At 47.8% G+C, this 23,198-nt stretch overlaps 2 protein-coding genes across 5 annotated transcripts; one reads left to right on the top strand and one right to left on the bottom strand.

The window, feature by feature from the left end:
- The first annotated feature begins 951 nt into the window (after positions 1-951).
- On the top strand, positions 952-13,605 carry LOC143336722 (MAP/microtubule affinity-regulating kinase 3-like). 3 transcript variants are annotated; one of them, XM_076757011.1, is made up of 19 exons: positions 952-1,512; positions 4,074-4,259; positions 4,437-4,490; positions 5,432-5,480; positions 5,591-5,656; positions 5,852-5,922; positions 6,216-6,272; positions 6,717-6,851; positions 7,281-7,382; positions 7,495-7,614; positions 7,962-8,061; positions 8,482-8,594; positions 8,671-8,806; positions 8,909-9,108; positions 9,775-9,872; positions 10,125-10,397; positions 11,240-11,284; positions 11,578-11,959; positions 12,604-13,605. In XM_076757011.1, exons 1-18 carry the CDS (start codon positions 1,462-1,464, stop codon positions 11,945-11,947), a joined length of 2,226 nt encoding a protein of 741 aa, XP_076613126.1. In that variant the 5' UTR covers positions 952-1,461; the 3' UTR covers positions 11,948-11,959; positions 12,604-13,605. The 3 variants fall into 3 exon arrangements, with proteins under 3 accessions (XP_076613126.1, XP_076613127.1, XP_076613128.1); XM_076757012.1 differs by lacking the exon at positions 11,240-11,284 and having other exon boundaries at positions 966-1,512; XM_076757013.1 differs by lacking the exons at positions 5,432-5,480; positions 5,591-5,656; positions 5,852-5,922 and having other exon boundaries at positions 977-1,512.
- Positions 13,606-13,681: 76 nt separating this feature from the next.
- On the bottom strand, positions 13,682-22,568 carry LOC143336724 (creatine kinase B-type). Of its 2 annotated transcripts, none has more exons than XR_013078543.1 (8): positions 22,414-22,568; positions 19,440-19,653; positions 18,671-18,825; positions 18,278-18,410; positions 16,241-16,412; positions 15,810-15,933; positions 15,334-15,639; positions 13,682-15,190 (listed from the first exon to the last, which is right to left on the bottom strand). XR_013078543.1 is itself a non-coding variant. In XM_076757014.1 (8 exons), the coding sequence occupies exons 2-8, from the start codon at positions 19,630-19,632 to the stop codon at positions 13,937-13,939; spliced, it is 1,146 nt and encodes a 381-aa protein (XP_076613129.1). In that variant the 5' UTR covers positions 19,633-19,653; positions 22,414-22,568; the 3' UTR covers positions 13,682-13,936. The 2 variants fall into 2 exon arrangements, 1 of the variants encoding a protein (XP_076613129.1); XM_076757014.1 differs by having other exon boundaries at positions 13,682-14,115; positions 15,450-15,639.
- Between the last annotated feature and the right edge of the window lie 630 nt (positions 22,569-23,198).

The following is a 23,198-nucleotide window of genomic DNA, read 5'->3' as shown; positions in this document are numbered from 1 at the left end:
TCTGTGTGTGTGTGTGTGTGTGTGTGTGTGTGTGTTTGAAAACAGTTTCTCAGTTCAGTGTTCCAAGAAAACAATCAGTTCCAGATGGATCAGTAGGTCTGATCAGTTCTGAAATCCATCAAACTGCCTTCTCAGTGACTCCTGGAGCATTTTCAAGAACCCTGGAACCTGTGTAAACGTATCATGGACTCCTGGAGTCTTGTCAAGGACCAGCCTTTCAGACTGGCGGAGTTGATGTGAACATATGTCTTGTGTTTGTGAGGTCCGGCTGCCCCCTGCTGGTCATGTGACCTCACATCTCTGAGAGGAACTTCTGGAATGTTTCCCCACGTCTTCAACAGTGCTTTAAAGGATGTCTCAGTGGAGGTCCTGTGTCTGGCTGCTTCCTGGTCTCCAGACCTTGTGGAGTGCATGCCTTCAGGATATGACTGCTAGGTCTTCACCTCATTGGGATCCTGGTAACCTGTGTGGGGACACCTCATCTTAAGCAGATTTTGGTGGTGTTGTGGCAGTCCGGCAGAGACCCTCAGATGGGCACTGCTCGGCTGCTGGTCTGCTGTCACTTCTTGAATTTTTTGGCAGGGTTTGGACTATATTGGTTTGGCCCAGCTCGGAGTGCATCTGATCACCCCAGGTTTCGCAAAGTTGTGATTATTATTAGTATAATTGTGGCTATATTTTTATAGCAGTTTGTAACTCTACTTTCCCTGTGAGGATCAATAAGGTTTTTCTGAATCTGAATCTGAATTTCCACCAGACTTTGCTTAAAACTTATTAATTATTGAAGAGCAGACGTAACTTGTATGAACTGTAATGCGTTTTAACACGCTGTGAAGTCACAGTACTGTACCGTCCAATCCTTCCGTCCAGTCACCCTAGCAACAACAAACGCCGCCGCTCGGCCCGACTAACCAATCACGTCCCACGTTGCCCGTGACGTCACATCCCGTCAACGCATTGGGTTTGGTTGTTCCTCCATCTTGGCAGTGGCTAGCGGAGCGGCTAGCAAAGAGTCTCTCCGGGGAGGATGAGGAGCAGCTGAACAAACCGAAACGACGGTCAGTCAAAAGAACCGGGACAGTCGCTCAGACCCGACCCGAAGCAGAGATCAGCTGACGGACCTGGAGTCGCTCTGGTCCCAGAAACACACACACCCGGTCCTGCCGGGCGGCCACGGGCTAGCCGGCTAACTTAGCCAGTAAAGAGGAACTGTTGCTCCTGTTCACTTTGGATTTATGTCGGTTAAAAACTGCCGGAAAAGAAGTCGAGCCGAGCCCAGTCGGGGCAGATAACGCTCTGGGCCTGTAGTCAGGACTTGAACTGGTGATGCCGGGTGATCACCTGATCTGAACAAAACCTGAAGTTAAACCAATCTACAGGCGGTCCGCTAAGTTTAGGCAGGTGTTCCGGGGAGGACAGGCGGCTTCATGACCGAACCTCCCTCACACTGACCCGGGTAATATGTCCACCAGGACCCCCCTGCCCACTGTCAACGAGCGAGACGCCGAAAACGTGAGTTAATCTTAGTGTGTGATAATGTTTTATTTGTTGTTTTGTTGTTGAGTCAGTAACTTTAGCTGTTTTAATAAGGTAAACCAAAAGTCTAAGTCTAAAAGTCACACATGATAACAAAACAAATACATTAATCCTTAACGTAAATAATGAAAGTAGACGCATTCACGGATTTCATGGTTTACAGAGTTAATGTGTGGCTGAAGGTGTTCGCAGGGTGAATCCCAGGTGTAGTGACACAGCTTCCTGGCAGTCTGAGAGGTTTTAGGCGTCAGTGTAGTAAATGGGAAAAACACTTAAAAGGTCCATTTCCCTTGAAGAGGTTCCATTGGGTCTCTGGAAGTTTCACAGGTGCTGTGAGACAATTAATCAGAGTATTCCAGGTGTCCTTCTAGATATTGGGGCTCCTGTTGTGGGTCAGAGGGAGCCTGGATGACACCAAAGGGTTCAGATATTTGGAAGAATCAAGAAGTTCCTCAGAAGGGTCAGTGATGAGTTTCCAGGTGTTCTTAAGGAGGACAAGTGTCATTGTCAATAATTAAATGACAACTGAAAAGGTTTCAGGTGTCCTGGACAATGTTACAGTGCTCCTATTGAGGATCCCAGGCATCCTGAGGGCCACGTGGGGCCATTGAGGAAAGTCCAGGCCTTCTCAGGGAGATTCCTGGAGGTCTTGTTAAGTTGTGACATCTCTAAGAGGGCTCCAGGTATCCTGGAAGAGGCTCCAGTGGATCTTTTGATGGTTCAAGGGGTCCTTGAGAGGTTTGTAGGGTCATGGATGCAGGTCTAGGTTTTGAGATGAAATGAGGTTCACTTTTGAGAATCAAAAAGTGGAGGCAGCTGGGGGTCCTACAGGTTGTTAAGGGGGGGTCAGCTGAACAGTGAGTGTTCTCTGTGTTATTAGTAAGATATTAGAACAGCAGTCTGTCCCTCAGTGACTGGTCAGGTATGTCGACCTGTCTGACCGAACCTGCTCCACATCCTGCTCTCTCAGTGGTTACTTCAATCAGAGTTAGGTCACATGTTTCCTGCTGGACGGAGTCTGTCAGTGTCGGCTGGTGTCTGCAACATCCTGAAATCCAGATGAAAGGCTCCTACATAAAGCAGTGGTGCTCTGCTGTACCTGTTCTGACCCAGTTCCTCTGATCTGGTTTGTAGTTATTCTGGGCTACAGGCTCAGACTCAGCTGATCTACCTGTGTGTGTGTGTGTGTGTGTGTGTGTGTGTGTGTGTGTGTGTGTGTGTGTGTGTGTGTGTGTGTGTGTAGGTGTCATGGTGTAGAGTATCTGAGAAGTTAGTCCCATACTTTGAAAACACTACAGACTTCCACAGGTGTACTAACAGGTATGTTTGGGATTGTACACTTCAAACTGGATCCATTATTGATGGAAGCGAAGACCTCTGCTGTGTTTTTAATGGATCTCCAGCTGAAGAGATCAGCAGGTCTGTGGACTGAACTGAATCCAGTTTGACTTTAGCTTAATGCAGATAAGACAGAAGTGATTGTATTTGGCCCCAAAAATGAAAGGTCAAAGATCAGTGCTCACCTTAACTCCATGTCACTGACAACAACAGATAAAGCCAGAAATCTTGGTGTAATTATTGATTCTGACCTGAATTTTAACAACCATTTAAAGCTCATTACCAAATCAGCCTACCACCACCTGAAAAATACAACCAGAATTAAGGGATGTCTGTCCAAAGAAGACATGGAAAAACTTGTTCATGCATTTATTTTCAGTAGGTTGGACTATTGCAATGGAGTCTTTACTTGCCTAAACAAAAAATCAATTAGGCAACTACAGCTGATTCCAAATGCTGCTGCACGAGTCCTTACAAACAGCAGAAAAATGGACCATATCACAGCAGCCCTCAGATCAATACATTGGCTTCCTGTGAGTCACAGAATAGACTTCAAAATCTTACTGTTGGTCTACAAAGCATTAAATGGTCTAGGACCGAAATATATTTTAGATTTATTGACTCCATATGAAGTATCCAGACCTCTCAGGTCATCAGGGACGGGTCTACTGTGTGTTCCCAGAATGAGAAGCAAACAAAGTGAAGCAGCTTTCAGTTATTATGCTCCTCACCTGTGGAACACTCTCCCTGCACACCTGAGGTCTGCACCAACCGTCAGCTCATTTAAATCTGGGTTGAAAACATTATTATTTGCTAAAGCTTTTACTTTAAGTAAATATATCTGCTCAATGACTTTAATCATTCTAGATGCTAAATTACTGTCTTTTACTGGCTTCTGTTTTTAATTTTCCTTTAATTGTATATTATTTTATTTTTCTGTTCTCTTCTAATCTCTTTCTTTCTTTCTTTCTTTGAAATGTATGATTTTAATGTATTTTATGCTTCTGTAAAGCACTTTGAATTGCCTGGTGTATGAATTGTGCTGTACAAATAAATTTGCCTTGCCTTACCTTTGCTGCTCTGCGAACGTTAGCTTTTTAGTTTGTTGTAAACCATCAGCTGATCAATGGAAGATGTACCTGACTGAATGTTTGCAGTCCTACACACTGTCTGTCTGTGTGATGTGTTTATTTTCACAGCATACTTCAGTGGATGATGGCCGTGGTCAGGTGTCGTCCCGCTCTGTCCGCTCCGCTCGCTGTAAAACGTCTTCGTCCACCGCAGACGAGACGCCGCACATCGGAAACTACCGACTGCTGAAAACCATCGGGAAAGGAAACTTTGCAAAAGTGAAACTGGCTCGACATGTCCTGACAGGACGAGAGGTGACACAGACAGACAGGCGGACTGAGAGACAGACTGAGGGACGGACAGACAGACAGACAGACAGACAAACAGACAGACTGGGAGACAGACAGACTGAGTCAAAATGTTTTTCAGTGAAATAAAGTTTGTTCCATCCTGATTTAAAGATCAATCGATCATCTTTGTTTTCTTGAAAGGTGGCGATCAAAATCATTGATAAGACCCAGCTGAACCCGACCAGCCTGCAGAAGGTGAGTCAGTCTGATCCGGACTGGATTTGTGATGATAACAGTTAAGGCTGCACCGCATTGAATAGAAAAACCTGACATGGTGATGTTTTCTGCTGACGTATATTGAGAAAATGTCCAGACAGCTTGTGGACGTCTGTTCGCTCAGAACAGGTTTGTCTTCGAAGTGAAGAGCGCTGATGTGCTGTCACGTCTGTCAGATGATGATGATGATGATGATGATGATGATGAAGAAACAGAAACCAAAAAGCCCTTCAGACCTTAACAAACAGTTAAATACATGAGACAACAAACCAGCGCAGCTCAGTTCACCTCTCCAGAAGAGCGTTCAGTCAACAAGCCGAGCAGTGATTGGTCCAAGTGTGACGGCCAATGACTCGTCCAGAGTCTCCGTTCAACAGTGCAGTTCAGAGCCCGACCGGCACCGTGTCCAGACTGTGAGTCAGGGACAGTGAGGCCGAGCAGTAAAAACGTTGTCACATGATGTGCTTCATGAATCTGCCTTATGTGACATCACGAGTCATGTGACCACATTTAACAGTATATCAGTTAGCATCAGGATATGTTTTGGCCTCTTGGTCAGAAATCAGACTGTGACCTCCTCCTCTGACACAGAGAGGAAGATGTGATGTCACTGTGTGAACGAATGAATCTGTGACCACATCCAAACCTGTCACACTCTAATGTCCTGTCCTGTCTCTCTGTCTGTCTCTATGTCTGCCTGCCTGTCTGTCTCTCTGTCTGTCTCTCTGTCTGCCTGCCTGCCTGCCTGTCTGTCTGTCTGCCTGCCTGCCTGCCTGCCTGTCTGTCTGTCTGCCTGTCTGTCTCTCTGTCTGCCTGCCTGCCTGCCTGCCTGTCTGTCTGCCTGCCTGCCTGTCTGTCTGTCTGCCTGCCTGTCTGTCTGTCTGTCTGCCTGCCTGCCTGCCTGTCTGTCTGTCCGTCAGCTCTTCAGAGAAGTCAGAATAATGAAGATCTTAAATCACCCAAACATCGGTGAGTAACGTAACGCAACACACAAACACCCTCTGTCTGTCTGTCCGTCTGTCTGTCCATCTGTCTGTCTGTCTCACCTGTCTGTCTGTCTCACCTGTCTGTGTTCACAGTGAAGCTGTTTGAGGTGATAGAGACAGAGAAGACTCTGTACCTGGTGATGGAGTATGCCAGTGGAGGTCAGTCACACCTTCATCTTTACCTTTAAAACTGGTTCTAAGGTCTGAACCAGGCTGAGCTGTGTGAGTCTGGATTAACATCAGGACTGTCTGTGGTCAAACCAGGTGTATGACCTCTGACCTTCTCCAGTGTCAGGTTCACTGTCACCTTGTGTCTCTGCTGGAGGTGACCTTCATCTGTGTGTCTTTGTGCAGGTGAAGTGTTTGACTACCTCGTAGCTCATGGGAGGATGAAGGAGAAGGAGGCCAGAGCTAAATTTAGACAGGTAACACACACACTGCTGTTACCATGGTGACACCCTGAAGGGACCTGCATCCCATAATACCATAGTGAGCTGGATGGAGAACCTGGTTCATGATGTTTGTTCTGTCGTTGACGTTTCAGCTCTTCTGTCTGTATCAGGTGCTGCCTTTGAGCCAGGCAGCAAGCACACCACGTACTGGTCTGAACCTGTCTGTCTCTCTGCCCGTCTGTCTGTCTGTCTCTCTGCCCGTCCGTCTGTCTGTCTGTCTGTTTGCCTGCCTGCCTGCCTGCCTGCCTGCCTGTGTCTCTGTGCAGATTGTGTCTGCAGTTCAGTACTGCCATCAGAAACGCATCGTTCACCGTGACCTTAAGGTAACACACACTGAAATCTTACATTTCCCAGCTGACTTTAAACACATCATGAAAATACATTCACATGCCCCCTCCTCTCTTCTCTCTGCTCCTCCTCTCTCCTCTCTCCTCCTCCTCCTCCTCCTTTCTCCACCTCTCTTTTCTCCTCCTCATCCTCCTCCTCTCTCCGCCTTTCTCTTCCTCCTCCTTTCTCCACGTCTCTCCTCCTCCTCCTGCTCCTACCCCTCTCTCTTCCTCTCCTCTCCTCCTCCTCCCCCTCTCTCTTCCTCTCCTCTCCTCCTCCTCCTCTCTCCGCCTCTCTCCTCCTCCTCCTGCTCCTACTCCTCTCTCCTCCTCCCCCGCTCTCTTCGTCTTCTCTCCTCCTCCACCTCCCTCCTTCTCCTCCTTCCTTCTCCTCCTCCTCCTTTCTCCACCTCTCTCACTCCTCCTCCTCTGCTCCTGCAGGCTGAGAACCTCCTCTTGGATGCTGACATGAATATTAAAATAGCAGACTTTGGCTTCAGTAATGAGTTCACTGTCGGTGGGAAACTGGACACTTTCTGTGGTTCTCCTCCGTACGCTGCTCCTGAGCTCTTTCAGGTAAACACACTCTTTCATTCATTCATTGAAGTGTGTTTGATGTTTGCAGCTGGTGATGACATCACTTGCTGGTCAGGGGAGACATACCTGTAAGTGAAGAACTTTACCTGAAGTGAGCTTCATGTGACGAAATGGACTCTGCTCCAGCTTCCTCTGTGGACTCTATAGTCCTCCACCCAGAATCTCGGACCAGGATCCAGGACCTGACTGGATCATCTTTGCTCATGTTTTTGGTCTTTTCAGCTCAAATGGTGCTGCGTATGAAAAGTGAGAGCTGCTGGTTGGCAGCCATGACAGTTGGCATCCATGTTTGCTCTGGCTCTGTTGTTTGTTGGGTCGTCTCTCTTCAGTGTATCTGTGTGTAACTGTAGTGTTTCTGTGTGTGTGTGTGTGTGTGTGTGTGTGTGTGTGTGTGTGTGTGTGTTTCAGGGTAAGAAGTATGACGGTCCAGAGGTGGATGTGTGGAGTCTGGGTGTGATCCTCTACACTCTGGTCAGTGGATCTCTGCCGTTTGATGGACAGAACCTCAAGGTGAGTACCACAGGAACAGTGGTTTGACGAGTGGAGTCCCTCAGGGACAGACTGTCTCTCTGCCTGTCTGTCTGCCTGTCTGATGTCTCTCTGTCTGTCTGTCTGTCTGTAGGAGCTGAGGGAGCGAGTGCTGCGTGGTAAATACCGGATTCCTTTCTACATGTCCACTGACTGTGAGAACCTGCTCAAACGGTTCCTGGTGTTGAATCCGGGGAAACGAGGAACTCTGGAGGTCAGAGCTCGTCAGCTGGAGCTGAACTCTCACTGTGTCATTGATTGTGTCATGAGTCAGATCAGACAGACAGACAGACAGGATTATTTCAGTCCACTGAGGCAAAGTCAACAGTTGTCAGTTTCTTCCTGTTTTCTGTCTCAGAGGACTGAGTGTCTGTGGACTGAAACTGCAGAGGAGGAGAGTTAGCATCAGTTAGCAACAGCAGCTAATCCTCTAGCTCTGTGTTAGCGTATCCGTCTTGGGGAGGCCGGCTGTCCTCGTGGGTTTGTCTGGTCTTTCTTTTAGCACCAAGCTGTCGTGTCCTCTGAGCTGCTCGATTGATCAGCTGAATGTTTCGTCCTCAGCAAATCATGAAGGATCGCTGGATCAACTCCGGCTCTGACGAAGAGGCGCTGAAACCCTTCATCGAACCGGAGCTGGACATCAGAGACCAGAGGAGGATCGGTACACTTTTGCATCTTAAGTCCTTTATTTGATCCAGCACTTAGAGTACAAGTACACATGATGAAGAGGTTTACATGTTACACACAGACCTTTGAGTTCGAACGGTTTAGATCAGCTTACATGTCTGTCATAATATTGTTGTTCAACCCGAGTTTGACAGAAACAAACAAACTGAAGGTCCACTTCCTGGATCGTTGTGGACCTTCAGACGGTGTCACATGGTTCTCATCAGCAGGTGACTCTGAACTGGAGGTGATTGAGTGTCTTTATTTAGCTGCAAGAAAGCATGGACGTAAAGTAACAGACTGACTGTGAGGCTATCTCTGCTCCGCCTCCTGCACTGTCAGAGCTGCCGGCAGCCAATCAGAAGCAAGGACGCTCCACAGACCTGACAGTGTTCTTGTGCTGTGTGTGTTTCAGACATGATGGTGGCCATGGGTTACTCCAGAGAAGAGATCAATGATTCGCTCACCAAGATGAAGTATGATGACATCACAGCCGCCTACCTGCTGCTGGGACGCAAGGCCGCTGAGGTCAGAGGTGGTTACCGCGGTAACAACAGGTGAGCTAAGCAGCAGTCATATGAACAGTGTTGTGTTTGTTCTTCAGGTGGAGGCGAGTGACTCCTCGTCCTCCAGCAGCGTCTCTTTGCTCAAACCTCGTCCGTCCAGCAGCAGCCAGTCTCCTGCTCACCTCCTCAACCAGCACTCCTCCTCCTCCAAACAGAGGAGGTACAGCGACCAAGGTACATACTGAGGCCAGGACCAGGATGTAATCCAGGTTACATTTACAGACTGTACCTCCTCACCACTCCTCCTCTCCTCCCCTCCCCCCTGCTCCCCTCCAGTGTGTTCGGCCTCCTCGGCTGCTCCTCACTCCAGAAGGAGTCAGGCAACGGCATCAGCAGATGGGGAAGTGAAGCAGGAGGTGGGAGGTCAGAACAGGAAGTCCAGTCCTGCAGAGGGAGGCAGTCCCCTGCTGGGGAACGCCAACAACCCCAACATGGCCGACATCCCTGAGCGGAGGAAGACGTCGGCCACGCCCACCGTGAGTTCACATGTCAGACAGGTGAACACAGGTGTGAAAGCAGGAAACCTTAAACAGGCTCTCGGGTCTTTAAACTTTATTTTACACCTTTCAGACTTATGTTCAGTAGAGATGCACCGATACAGTATTCGGTATTGACTCTGATACTGTGTGCGCGTACTTGTACTCATAAAACTACTCTGATACCACGAGGCGTTCTCCTCTGGTCGGTTGAGCAGGTAAGTGTTGGAGCAACACTGTTGGCAGTTTGGAGATATTTTTGGGAAAGCGATGATGACGAAGGTCAAGCAGCAATGTGAATTCACTGGATTGGAGGGCTGAAAATCACATTTTAAAAAACAGTTTGATCAAACATCTGAAGAACCAACAGAACGCAGAACACAAACGCTGGAGGAGCTAAAGAAAACGCCCAGAGACCCACGAGCAGAAGAACATAGGAGGCTCTAACCAGCACACGTTCTCATGAGCAGCTGCAGATAACATCAGTGAAGATGAGGTCTGAGGTTCAAGCTGTGGCCTCCTCACAGAAACTGTGCTATCAAACCGTTTGATGGAGCTCTGAGAACACGTGCAGGTCCGACTCTGTTATCTGACCGTGAAGCACACACTCTGTTTCTCTTTGCTTTGTTCCTGAGCGTCTCTTCTCTTTGTGCTGTGAACCGTCAGAGCGGATCGTCCAGCATGACGAGGAGGAACACGTACGTCTGCAGTGAGAGGAACTCCACAGATCGACACTCGGTGGTCCAGAACGGCAAGGAGAACAGGTACCAGTGTGATCTGTGATGGTGTCAGTATTTTCAGATTTTTTATCAGCACCAAACGCTAAACTTCAAGCAGCCTCAGAAGTTAGCATAGCATTAGCTTTGTAGCTCATGGCAGATAGCTGCAATGCTAACCTGTAGCTGAATGTCTCCTCAGACTGCTGTTTGAGAGCAGACCCTCAGTCCATGTCGGTCTTTTCTAACGAGGTAACGTCAGACCCCATGCGATCTAATGATTTAACATGTTCCCCCCAGTTCAGCCACCACCCCTCCTCAGAGGTCAGTGGGCGGAGCCTCCACCCACAGCATCAGCAGTGGAGCAACTCCCCCTGACCGGCTGCGTTTCCCTCGGGGGACGGCGAGTCGCAGCACCTTCCACGGAGGTCAGCTCAGAGAGAGACGCACCGCCACCTACAACGGCCCCCCCGCCTCACCCAGCCTGTCGCACGATGCCACGCCTCTCGCCCAGTCACGAGCCAGAGGATCCACCAACCTGTTCTCCAAACTCACGTCCAAACTCACACGAAGGTACGCCAACAAAAGCCTGTCTGACTGTTCACAGGTGTGTCACTGTGGCAGGTAAATTTAAATTAAGTAAACAAACATGACGTCAGGACTGAGTTAGACCTCAATCCAGGACCAGAACCTGGACTCTCATTTCTAAAACAGTGTGTAGGATCAGTACCTAAAGTGTGTGCACGCTCACCTGCACCCTTTAGAGATCACAGTCCACCTGGAAACCTGCACAGGTGGCTCAGCCTCAGGTCCCGCCCTCTGCACGTCTCCACGCCGTAAACGGTCAAAGCACCTCACGAACGCCGCTGCGTGTCAACGAGGTGCCGATCAATGTTTCTTTACGGTGGCAGAGAAAGACGAAGGGAAGCATTTCTTCTGAGGCAGGTGGAGGAGCAGGTGGCTGAGGTGGAGGAGCAGGTGGAGGTCAGACAGGACAGCAGAGAACACGGATCTGAAGATGGAGGCAAAGACAACACCTGCAGCCTCCATCAGACGTCACCTCAGACCACTGACGCTCCGTCTGCAGCTCTCTGCTCGGACTGGGCGGCACCTCCACCTCCATGCCGATGATGATGATGATGATGATTCATCGGTAGGTTAGCGTACAGTCGGCCCTCTCCTTAGTCAGCACATCAGGTCAGGTTTGATTTTATAGATGACAGTGAGGGAGGTGCTGTGCACCTCCTTCAGGCCTGACAGGTGTAAATGAGAGCTCAGGCCGGCTCAGAACACCTGTCTGCTTCTTCTGTTGCTGTTCCTTCTACCTGTAACTTCCTCCTCTGCTCACTAACACCTGAACTCATCTTCCGTCCTTCCTTCCTTGTTCCCTTGTCTCCTTCCTCGTGTCCTGTCAGAGGTGTGTCTGAGGTTGAGAGGAATGGGCGAGCTGAGGGGTCCAGGTGAGTCAGACAGGTGTTTTTTTTTTTTTTTTTTTCCTGAAGCAGGATGTTTATGCTGCTGAGTGTTAAGTATGATTATGATTTGCTTTGTTCTGATTGGCTTATGCAGTTAGAGGAATGTACTACAGACCAGCCAATCAGAAGTTTGTGAGTAGCTTTATGAACAAATGAAATGTCTGTGACACAACAGGAAGTTAGTCAGGCTGAAGGGAGACCACGCCTTCCGCTCTCTGATTGGCTTAGCTGATTTTTAAACTGCTCACCTTTATTTCTGCTCTCTCTGCCCCCTCCAGTCGTAATGTGTCATGTGATCAGAAGGAGGATCCCGGTTCTCCTGCTGCTCCTCAGCTGAAGGAGTCGAAGCCTCGCTCCCTAAGGTTCACCTGGAGCATGAAGACGACGTCCTCCATGGAGCCTCAGGACATGATGAGGGAGATCAGGAAAGTCCTGGACGCCAACAACTGTGACTACGAACAGCGCGAGTCCTTCCTGCTGCTCTGTGTCCATGGAGACGGACACGCTGACAGCCTCGTCCAATGGGAGATGGAGGTGTGCAAACTGCCCCGCCTCTCACTCAACGGAGTCCGCTTCAAACGGATCTCAGGGACATCCATCGCCTTCAAGAACGTCGCCTCCAAGATTGCCAACGAACTCAAGCTGTAGAGACACAGACAGGTAGAGACAGAAAGAAACAGAGAGAGAGAGAGAGACAGACACATAGAGACACAGACAGAGACAGGTAGAGACAGACACATAGAGACACAGACAGAGACAGGTAGAGACAGACACATAGAGACACAGACAGGTAGAGACAGAAAGAAACAGAGAGAGAGAGACAGACAGACACATAGAGACACAGACAGAGACAGGTAGAGACAGACACATAGAGACACAGACAGGTAGAGACAGAGAGAGAGAGAGAGAGACACATAGAGACACAGACAGAGACAGGTAGAGACAGACACTTAGAGACACAGGCAGGTAGAGACAGACACATAGAGACACAGACACAGACAGGTAGAGACAGACACATAGAGACACAGACACAGACAGGTAGAGACAGACACATAGAGACACAGACAGAGACAGGTAGAGACAGACACACAGAGACACAGACAGGTAGAGACAGAGAGAGAGAGAGAGAGACACATAGAGACACAGACAGAGACAGGTAGAGACAGACACTTAGAGACACAGGCAGGTAGAGACAGAGAGAGAGAGACAGACAGAAAGACACATAGAGACACAGACAGGTGAACGTTTGTGATGATGTCACCGTCTTGTCGCTTATTGAAACTGCTGTCTGTGTGTCTGTCCAGGGTGTCCTTCATCTGCCACTGTGGACATGAATGACTGCTGCAAAGGATGATGGGACTTGTAGTCCAGTGTTATGAAGGCGACACAGGAAGTGTTCTGCTGTGATGTACATTTGCGTTATTTTGAAAGACCCTCTGCAGTGACTGAACGTCTGAACTGAACGTGAATGTGTTTAGCCCCGCCCACTGGATAAATATGAAGGCGGGGTCATGTCTAAGGGGCGGGGTCATAGAAACTGGGCAGGTGATGTGGAGACAGACAGGTTGGTAAGTCCAGTTTGTGAATGTAAATAGTTTGTCTGACAGACTCACCTGGTTTTCACGTTCATCTCTTTTCTCTTTTGTACATGTGAGCAGTCAGCTGATTGTCAGCTGATCACATGTGGTCATTAGCTGGCGGTCAGCTGACTGTTGTTGTTGTTTGTTACCTGAACCTCAGGTTCACCTGTGTCTCATTAAACACCTTGAACACAGCACAGCTTCCTGTCTGACCTGCCTGTTCTTTGAATGACAGTGAAACTACAGGAGCCCAGAGGGGCCACAGCCGTCGGCTCGTCTTCAGCCGTCCGAGCAGCATCAGGTCGTGGTGCCTGTTGTCATGGTAACAGAACCTAACCAAGTCAGCTGCAGCAGGTCTGTCAGCGAGGTCGTGTGATTGGTCAGTGAGGGTCGTTGTGTTGATGCTGTCAGAGAGTAGGAGGGTCTCTACGGAGAGCCTGAAGGAGCAAACTTTACATTTACTAAACAAATAAAAACAGTTTTTCTGATTGAATCTTTAACAAGAAACATGTTTGTGTCTCTGCAGGAAGAACGAGGAAGGTTGTTGTTAAACTTTACTAAACCTGAGCGTCCAATCAGCAGGAACGTTTATGCATCAGACCAATCACAGCGCTTCTCCTCAAATGAGAGACGTCATTGGTCTGAATCTACTGTGAGACCTCGATGCAGCTGATCAATAATCAATGACATCAGACATAGAGAACATTTACTGCTGTCAAATCCAGCAAAGTGTGTGTGTGTGTGTGTGTGTGTGTGTGTGTGTTGTTGTTGTTGAATGACAACAGGTGAGCAGCAGCAGGTGTTTAGTTCGGGGCCACACAGACTTTATTAGATATTTCAGGTGTTAGATGAGTCCAACAGGTGCAGACAGGAAATAGAAAATCCTTCACATGTTGGAAGACTGAAGTCTAACTGAGCGGCTCTAAACGTCCTGCAGCTCCAGGACGGTTTCTGATTGATTACAGTGGGGGGCGGCGGGGGGCGGGGGGGGTGGGGGGGTGAGGAGGGGGAGTGAGGGGTGGGGAGGGGGAGGTGTCGGAGGTTACAGTGACACAGTTCACTTCTGCTCGGGCATCAGGTCGTCAATGCTCTCTCCGCCCTCCAGACGTTTCTCCATGTCCACCAGCAGGTTGACTCCGTCCACCACCATCTGGACCAGCTCCACCTCTGAGAAGCCCAGACGGTCCGCGTTAGAGATGTCAAAGACTCCGCCCACCGCCGCCGTGTCCACGCCACCTGAGAGACACGCAGAAGTGACGTCACAGGGACAGGTATACCTTAAATCGGAGGTCTGTTAGTGGTGGTTCAGACCCCCCTCCTGTCAGACTGGCAGAGTCCGGACAGACAGGAAGTTCAGACAGGAAGCAGGAAGCTGAGGAAACGTCCATATCTGACAAATCTAAAAGGCTGAGAAACATTTGTTTTCATTTAAAACCTGAATGATTAAAGACGTTTGACACATTTTTATTCTTTCACTTCCTCAGACTTGAATGGCAGAAACACTTTGGAAGACGTTCAAATGTCTCTGCTGACGCCGCTCCTTTCCTGTCATTGGTTGGTTGCTGGATGACCACGATGGAAATGAACCTTTTAGTTTATTGTGTAAAATGCGGCTGTTTATACGTTTTGTGGTTTTTGATCATCCGTCAGTTTAAAGAAACAGATCAAATCTGATCCAAATATTAAAACTGAGGGGAGTCGTCCAGTGATCAGCTGACTCCACAGGTGTTTCATACGCAGGTAAAACCACCAGAAATGATCAAATGAAAGATAAACTTCACAGTGTTTGAATCAACCGATAGTCAACGTTGTGACCCATTAATAAAAAGTTATTTCAATATAAATGAAGTCAGTTTTAAATGAAGCACTTTAAACAGTTCATCAGTTTCCTTTTTCTCCTCAAACAATAAATTATTTAAAGGCCACATTAATTTTAATTTGTATTTTTTGTTCCACTTCCTGCTCACAGGTCATTTGTTGCTTGTGTCTAAATATTAAAGCAGAGCAGAAACAGGAGCTCTGGTTGGCCAGAGTTTACCTGCCTGTCTACCTCTCTGTCTGTCTGTCTGTCTGTGTCTGTCTGTCTGTCTGCCTACCTGCCTACCTGTCTCTCTGTCTGTCTACCTGCCTGTCTACCCGTCTCTCTGTTTACCTGTCTGTCTGTCTGCCTACCTGTCTGTCTACCTGTCTCTCTGTCTACCTGTCTGTCTGTCTGCCTACCTGTCTGTCTACCCGTCCTCTGTTTACCTGTCTGTCTGTCTGCCTACCTGTCTGTCTACCTGTCTGTCTGTCTGCCTACCTGTCTGTCTACCTGTCTGTCTGTCTGCCTACCTGTCTGTCTACCTGTCTGTCTGTCTGCCTACCTGTCTGTCTACCCGTCCTCTGTTTACCTGTCTGTCTGTCTGCCTACCTGTCTGTCTACCTGTCTGTCTGTCTGCCTACCTGTCTGTCTACCTGTCTCTCTGTCTACCTGTCTGTCTGTCTGCCTACCTGTCTGTCTACCTGTCTCTCTGTCTGTTTACCTGTCTGTCTGTCTGCCTACCTGTCTGTCTACCTGTCTCTCTGTTTACCTGTTCCTCGCTTCTGCAGCCTCAGCCTCTTCAGAATCTCTCCGAACTTCTCGTTTTTGCTGAGGTTTGGCAGTTTGACGTGGACGCCGGCTCTCAGTCCAGTCCCCAGGTTAGACGGACAGGTGAGGACGTAGCCCAGGTGTTCGTTCCACATGAACTCATGACCTCGGTCCTTAAACAAGGCCTCGATCTGCCAGAGGGAGACAAACAGGTAATGTGGTGAGAAGGACAACGGCAGTCTGACAGTTTCTTAAAAAGCCTGAATACTCCAGGACATCGTCCCGGTGATGACCGACGGTGTCACTGTTTCGTCAAAGACAACCTGTCCTGGAAACAGGAAGTGAGCGTGCAGGTGTTCACCTTGGTGAGTCCGGTGCAGAAGCGGTTGAACACCTCCCTCATGTTGCCTCCTTTCTGCATGCTGATGACACGCAGGTGATCCTCCTCGTTCACCCAAACCAGGAAGGTCTTGTTGTCATTGTGCCTGTAGGTGAGCGCGAAGGGTAAATTACATGATGGACAGGAAGTTCAGACACAACAGGAAGTCAGTCAACCACCGTTCATCCACAACGACACACGACCAGGTGACGAGTTGATTCAGTGAGGTCTGGACCAGACGCTCAGGTTGGATCTCATTTATCTGATTTCATTTTATGGTTTAAAAAAAACCTGCTTCGCACATATTTACTCGGTATCTCACTCCTTGACTCGGTATCTCATTCGTGCCACTTGGTATCTCACTCTTGTGACTTGGTATCTCACTCTTGCGACTCAGCAATCGTTGCACTGACCAGATGCCGCGGCCGTCAGGCCAATCACGGGCCATGCCGGATGCCAGCAGCAGCGGGGAGACGGGCTTGTCAAACAGGAAGTGGTCATCGATCAGCTGCTGCTGCTCCTCCTCCGTCATGTTCTTCAGAGCATAGTACTTCCCCTTTAAGTCCCCATCCAGGACATCCAGACCTGCAGTACACACAGAAGGTCAGAGGTCAGACATTAAGGACGACTTTGTTTGAAAGATTTGTACTGAAGGACCAAGGTATTTCCAGGAAATGACACCTGTAAAAAAAAGTGCTATCTTTACTTCCTTTGCATGTTTGACTGTCTCACTTCTAGCCCGTCTCACCTCTAACCTGTCCATCAATTTATTCCAGACTGAAATCTCTCCTCGCCTGTAGGATGATTGTCATAAATGTGGTTCAGACATTCATGTTCCCCTCAGGATGATCTGTACTTACTTTTCATCGGCGCCACCATCGGGTCAACGTGTTAATGAGTCCACTTCGGTTTATGATCAAATACCTGCAGAACCAATGACATCAGCCTCTGCTGGACTTTGTGTTGTCTGCCAGTGAGCTACATGATAACACGCTAACCTCAGACGGTGAACATGGTAAACATCAGCATGTTAGCATTTAGCCTCACGGAGCTGTTAGCACGCTGTATCTGTTTGAGTTAGACATTTTGTTTCTCCTTTCAAAAGTGAAATTCGCTCTGTCTGTGCTGCTGCTTGCAGACAGCAGGGGGAAGCAGAGAGTCTGCTGGTCTCAGCCAATCCAGCCCAGTCCGGTTCAGTCCAGTTCCCTTTAGTCTCATTTGAATATGAAAGAGGAGGTTTTAGATGCTCTGAGCTCAGCCTCATTAAGAGTCTCAGCAGGACGACACAGAGCTCACAGTTACATAAGAGTTTGATCTGCTGCTGCATTCACTGACACGCTCACTGAGGCATGATGGGAAAATATCTAAAAAAAGGCCGGTCCTTTTCAGCTGCAGGCAGCTCTACATAAAAGCAGACAGATGAAGAATTTGTTTCTCCTCTGCCTTAGTGACTCAGCAGGAGGAGAAACACCTCCATCACCATATCCTCAGAGTGTCCCTGAATGCACCATCAGCCTGCAGCAGGAGGACTTTTATAGACTCAAACTCACGCAGAGAAACTGACGAGTCCAGACGCCAAAATCAGGACAAGAATTTCTGACATATTTTCATATTTTAGAGTTTTTCTTTCCCAAGTTTGTCTTCATATCTCCAGCTCAGCGCTCACAGCTGATTCTGTCTTTAGATCTCGTTATCGAAATGATTTCAGTGTCATCATCATTTAGTATTTCTGAAGTAATCAGTTGGTTTTTAAGTCTGTGGACCAGAAAATGCTCCTGACTGACTCAGTGACTCGTGTGTGGAACTTGACTTGATGTTATTCTGTTAAACTTACATCATGCCTGTTGGTCAGACTGGTGTCACTGGTTTCATGTCTCTGTAGTTTGCCGTGAACTTCAGGTTCGTCTCAAGTCTTTGTGAATTTTTATTCTGACACAGCAGGGCGGCCGAACATGAAGAGCGTGAAACGTATCGACAGACGAGACACATTCAGCACGTGAGGAAACTTTCCCATAACGTGAGGAAAGTTCCCTTTAACAAATCTTGACTATTTTTTTTTGTTTTTTTCTCTGTAATTTTCACCGCAGTCATGAATCATAAATCCATCTGTTTCTCATTTACAACATTTCCATACTAATGAAAATTCGTCTTATTCTGGGACGTGAAGCAGGTCTGTCAAGGTGAAGCGTGACTGTTTTCTATCATCTGCCAGTGTTTGATGCTGATTGGTCAGAACATTCACCGTAAATCCATCACTGCTGCTTTACGGTGAAACTTCCTTTTGACAAAATGAGGATTTTATGTGTTTCTGCTGTTTGGACGACTGAAGGAAACGTTTGTCATTCGTGGGCTGAAGCTCGTGAGGCAGTTTCACACATTATTGTGTAACGCAGCTCCCTACACCCGGGGGGGCACCCTGATGCTGCAACAGACAGGAAGTGATGTCATACTTTCAAGGGAGAGGTTTTCGATGGCGCGGCGTTCTCCGCGGCTGCAGTGCGGCGGCAGGCAGAAGCCACGGATGCTCCGTCCAGTCCGAACCCGAGAGCTCAGAACGTAGTTTGGATCCAGATCATCTCCACCCTGAAACCAGCAGAGAACAAGGAGATCAGCAGGAACCACAGCGGAACCACAGCGAAACCACAGCACCGGTTTAACAGAACTGTCTGACGCCACAACTGGAACCACAACTAGAACAGAACATTCCCGTCTGTTCAGCGGACAGAAAGCGTTTGAAAGGACTCCACTCTGCAGGTCGTCATAAACTGATGACCTGATTGCTGCTCAGGTCCCTTTGTTTACCTGCAGGTTCACAGGGTTCAGATCAGCTTGTTGTTGTTTACCTGCAGGTTGTCGGGGTTCAGGTCCGTCTTGTGTTTGTCTGTTGGTTTGTATCCTCCGTGGCGGTCTTCGATCACTGGGTCCAGCAGATCTTTGAACACCTCGTACGTCTCCTCGTCTCCGGCGACGCAGCCCACCGTCATGATGAATGGGTGACCTGCGGCGAATCAGAGTTCCTGTTCATCATTTTCTGACTGGCGGTCATTTTAGGCTGATGACCTTTAAATCAGGTGGTTTTCCTTTGGAGGGACTAACATGAAAAATATGTTTATCTACACTTGAACTTCTCTCGTATTTCCCAGCTTGTTCTTTCATGACTTGTTTTCTCTGCGCGCTGATTTGGTTTCTAACATTGTGTGAGAAAACATGTTGCTGCTGAATGAATTAAGATGGATTTGATGAGGAGGATCAGGGGATCAGACAGGAAGTAAATGTCACGTCCCTGTGGAGGAATTAACAAGCAGAAATTAACCTAATCTAACGAGTCAATCCAATTAAAGGGTTTATTATCAAGATGCAGCTGAAGTCCAGAATAGAACGTCTCTGTGTGAAGGTGACAAACAGCACCGGGTGCCGGTTTAGGTGAGGGCTGACCATGTTTGGGAAGAGGTTAGTTGGACCCGGTCTGACAAAGGGGTCACCCAGTCTGGGGAAGGAAATGCAATGTCTGGGTGGGGAGAATTTACCTGGTCTGAGGTCTGGGGGAGTACTTACTTGGTTGGGAGCAGTTATCTGGTCTGGGGAAGAGCTACCTGGGTTGGCGGTTGTTACCTGGGTTGTCGACACCGGTCTGGATGACGTCGTCCAGGGTGAACCCGCTGGGCGTCTCCTTGTCCCTCAGGTTGGCGTACATTTCGGGCGTGAGCACCTTGGCCATGTGGTTGTTGTGCTTGCTGAGGTCGGGGTACTCCTGCTCCGACGAGTAGTTCATCTTCAGCTTGTTGTGGGTGTTTCCAAAAGGCATGATGACGTCCGGGCTGCTGACCTGGGAACAGTTTCAGATCAATCACATAACCGTCTACAAACCATCCACGATGAATCCAGGAGTCCATCTTTAGTCCCCAAAGCCCAAAAACCAAATTCAGTGTGACAAACACTCAAGAACAAATCCACTCAGCTCATAACGGGCTTTTTAATGAGGTGAGAGAAAAAACGCTTCATTTATCATAAAGTCTGATGTCCATGACGTGTTCATGTGATTGACAGCAGGAAGCTTCTGTCAGTGATCGATGACAAGGATCAATTAAAACATCGATGTGTCTGAAGAAACATTTGATTTGAATGTTTTGGAGAAAAATCATATAATAATAATAATTGTAATAATAATAAACATTGTTATGAAGGGGTTCTGTCTTCTCTGCCTCGGGCTCCTTTCAGAGCAGAAGAGTTACAGTAAAGACTAAAATAGTTATTAAGAAGCTGTCAAATCACAGCGTTTTATTTAAACATGGAGTTCTTAGCATTTATGTTTTAACTCTCTGATAGTTTCATCTCTCTACATCACAGTTCAGATAAAATCCAGCTTTATTTATTTCGAATATCAGTAAGTATGTTAAATGAAATCGACTGTTTTCTCTGTGAACAAGAAAAAAAATTCTAATTTTTCTGGCTTTTTTAAAGGAAGTTTCACTGAGATGCAGAGAAATCCAAAAAGTACAAGTTACAGCAGAACGCAGTATACACATACTTCATTATTCAAAATCTTACTTCAGCAATACTACAGAAGTTCTCATCAGCTGAATGTACTTGCAAAAGCACAAGTACTCACATCAGCTGCTTTCATACAGAAAATGTTCAGTACAATCAATCAGAAAGTGATCACCTGATCAATCAGACTGTGATCAGCTGAACTGATCCTCTCTGACATAAACTGACCTGAGAACAGCTCAAAGTCAATTTATTTAATGTTTTCACTGATTTCTGTAAATATCTCTTATTGTGAATCTGATGCAGCAACACGTTTCACAGACTGAAAGATGTGGAACGCTCCAAAAACACCTGTTTGGAACATTCCACAGGTGAACAGGCTGATTGGTCACAGGTGAGAGCATCATGATTGGGTATGAAAGGGGCGTCCTGGAAAGACTCAGTCGATCACAGAGGATGGAGAGAGTTCACCACTTTGTGAACACATGAAGCATGAAGCAGATGAACACATGAAGCTGCTGTCAGTGAACAGATTGATTATTGATGATTGATTCTGGTTTATTGATGTTTGACAGAGTCCAGACTTTATTGGAATCATGGTATTATTTGATTATTGTTACTCGTGTGTTAACATTCTTTTAATGCTGCAGCAGGTGGATCTGATTTGATCTGATTTGAGATTATTTGATCTGATTTGAGATTATTTAATCTGATTTGAGATTATTTGATCTGATTGGATCTGATTTTCACAGTTTGATGTTTAAACTGCATCACTTCACGTTTTGTACTTTAAGTTTTTCTCTGTAATCAGTTACTAAAGCTGTCGGATAAAAGTAGTGAAGTACGAGTCGAAAGTATCAGACAATGGAAATACTCGGGTGAAAGTACCTGAAAACTGCAGCTACTGCAGTAAAAATTCGGGGTTCTGGATTACATCTTCATCACTTATTCGAAGAGGATCTTCATCAAAATGTGTTGGAATGTTTTCAGTTTCAGGGAGACAATCTGATCTCAGATCAGACACAGCTCACCTGGCTCAGTCGGCCCGGTTCGGTTCTGATCGACTCGGCTCGGAGCAGGGAGCCCGGGAAGGGATCAGCTGAGTCTAAACCGGGACGCAGGCTGATTATGATGTGCGGGAGGCCGCCGTGACGCAGCTGCGGGCCGGGATTAACCCTTCAGAGCGCGGCTGCTGCACGGAGCGACGCCCCGGTCACCTTCACCACCTCCAGCACGGTCTGCCATCAGATCCGGGTCCTGACCGCTCACACCGACGCTTCTACCGGCTCTTTAACGGATTTGGTAATTGGCTCGTTACAAATTAGCAGGGATGACGCCGCAGCGGCGGAATAACGGAACACAATCCGGTATTATCCCGTTAAAATATCAGAAAAGATTAAAATGCCACAGAGCATGCGCAGTTTGTTCACGGAGATGATGCTCCGTCAGACGGTTTGATGGACACCCAACTCAAAGATCAATGATTAATAATCGAATCAGTGGATCATGTTTAATTTGACGCCGCAGAGCCAGTAAAAGACGCAGCGTGTCTTCGTCCCGCTTTGCCCTCAGATTAAGGCTTTTTGACGCCTCGCTGAATTTAAGGTGGATTTATTTAAGGGCCTTTGTTCTGCTGCGGATGAAGGTTGTTTGAATGCTCTGTGGTTCAGACTGATGAAGATCAGCTGATGACTGCGCAACACCTGCAGACAGGACGGACTGCAAGGTCGTTTGGATGCAGACAGACAGACAGACAGACAGACAGACAGACAGACAGACAGGCTCTCTGCAGCTCTACAGCACGCAAACAGCCTGCGTGTGTGTGTGTGTGTGTGTGTGTGTGTGTGTGTGTGTGTGTGTGTCTGTCTGTCTGTCTGTCTGTCTGTCTGTCTGTCTGCCTGTCTGTCTGTCTGCGTGCGTGTGTGCGCGCGCCTGCAGCCTGCTCCTTTGTTCCTTGAACCCATCATCACACTGAGACCCTCTGATTTGTCTGATCAGCGCACAGCGCGTGCCTCTCCCGCGTCATAAACTGATAACCTGATGTATTGATGAGCTGATCAGCGGAGTTGTGATTGGTCAGAATTAAAGGTGCTCTTACCTGTCAGTTCAGTCTGCTGTGATGTGGTCTGAAGCGGATCCGGTTCTGCTGCTGCTGCTGCGGATTAAAGCAGCTCTCAGCCTTTTATACCCGCCCCCCGCTTCTCATTGGCTCCTATTTACAGTCCATTCATTGCATTGGCCAGAGAGCCCGCTGAGGGGCACGTGGTCTCTCTCTCTCTCTCTCTCTCCCTCTCTCTCCTGCCTCAGTGCCTCTGAGCAAAACACACTGTGTTGCCTTCAGGTTCTGTGTGAATTGCACGTTTTTGCAAGTTTAAAATCTATTTTCATTTCTGTTTGCAAATTTTACTCCAGAGAGAAGATTGTCCTCCGCAGGACCGAGACACTGTCTTTTACATGTCTGTAATAACATGAGGACAGACGCGCATGGTGAGTTCACTGTCTGTAATAACATGAGGGCAGACACACGTGGTGAGTTCACTGTCTGTAATAACATGAGGACAGACACGCGTGGTGAGTTCACTGTCTGTAATAACATGAGGACAGACGCGTGTTGAGTTCACTGTCTGTAATAACATGAGGACAGACGCGTGTTGAGTTCACCGTCTGTAATAACATGAGGACAGACACGCGTGGTGAGTTCACTGTCTGTAATAACATGAGGACAGACACGCGTGGTGAGTTCACTGTCTGTAATAACATGAGGACAGACACGCGTGGTGAGTTCACTGTCTGTAATAACATGAGGACAGACACGCGTGGTGAGTTCACTGTCTGTAATAACATGAGGACAGAACACGCGTGGTGAGTTCACTGTCTGTAATA

This window comes from Chaetodon auriga, chromosome 18, assembly GCF_051107435.1.
Source record: "Chaetodon auriga isolate fChaAug3 chromosome 18, fChaAug3.hap1, whole genome shotgun sequence".
In the NCBI taxonomy this organism is placed as follows: domain Eukaryota; kingdom Metazoa; phylum Chordata; class Actinopteri; order Chaetodontiformes; family Chaetodontidae; genus Chaetodon; species Chaetodon auriga.
The sequence above is the reverse complement of the archived record's forward strand: the minus strand, read 5'-3'. Positions and strand labels throughout refer to the sequence as shown.

What these genes read in the sequence shown, in the direction of transcription:
- LOC143336722 (XM_076757011.1), top strand. Translation starts at nt 1,462, where the DNA reads ATGTCCACCAGGACCCCCCTGCCCACTGTCAACGAGCGAGACGCCGAA. An exon ending in ACCCGACCAGCCTGCAGAAG is followed by an intron (nt 4,491 to 5,431) that starts GTGAGTCAGTCT and finishes TCTGTCCGTCAG; the next exon opens with CTCTTCAGAGAAGTCAGAAT. An exon ending in CTGCTCCTGAGCTCTTTCAG is followed by an intron (nt 6,852 to 7,280) that starts GTAAACACACTC and finishes TGTGTGTTTCAG; the next exon opens with GGTAAGAAGTATGACGGTCC.
- LOC143336724 (XM_076757014.1), bottom strand. Translation starts at nt 19,632, where the DNA reads ATGCCTTTTGGAAACACCCACAACAAGCTGAAGATGAACTACTCGTCG. An exon ending in CGAAAACCTCTCCCTTGAAA is followed by an intron (nt 16,413 to 18,277) that starts GTATGACATCAC and finishes TGTGTACTGCAG; the next exon opens with GTCTGGATGTCCTGGATGGG. An exon ending in TCTGCACCGGACTCACCAAG is followed by an intron (nt 15,640 to 15,809) that starts GTGAACACCTGC and finishes TCCCTCTGGCAG; the next exon opens with ATCGAGGCCTTGTTTAAGGA.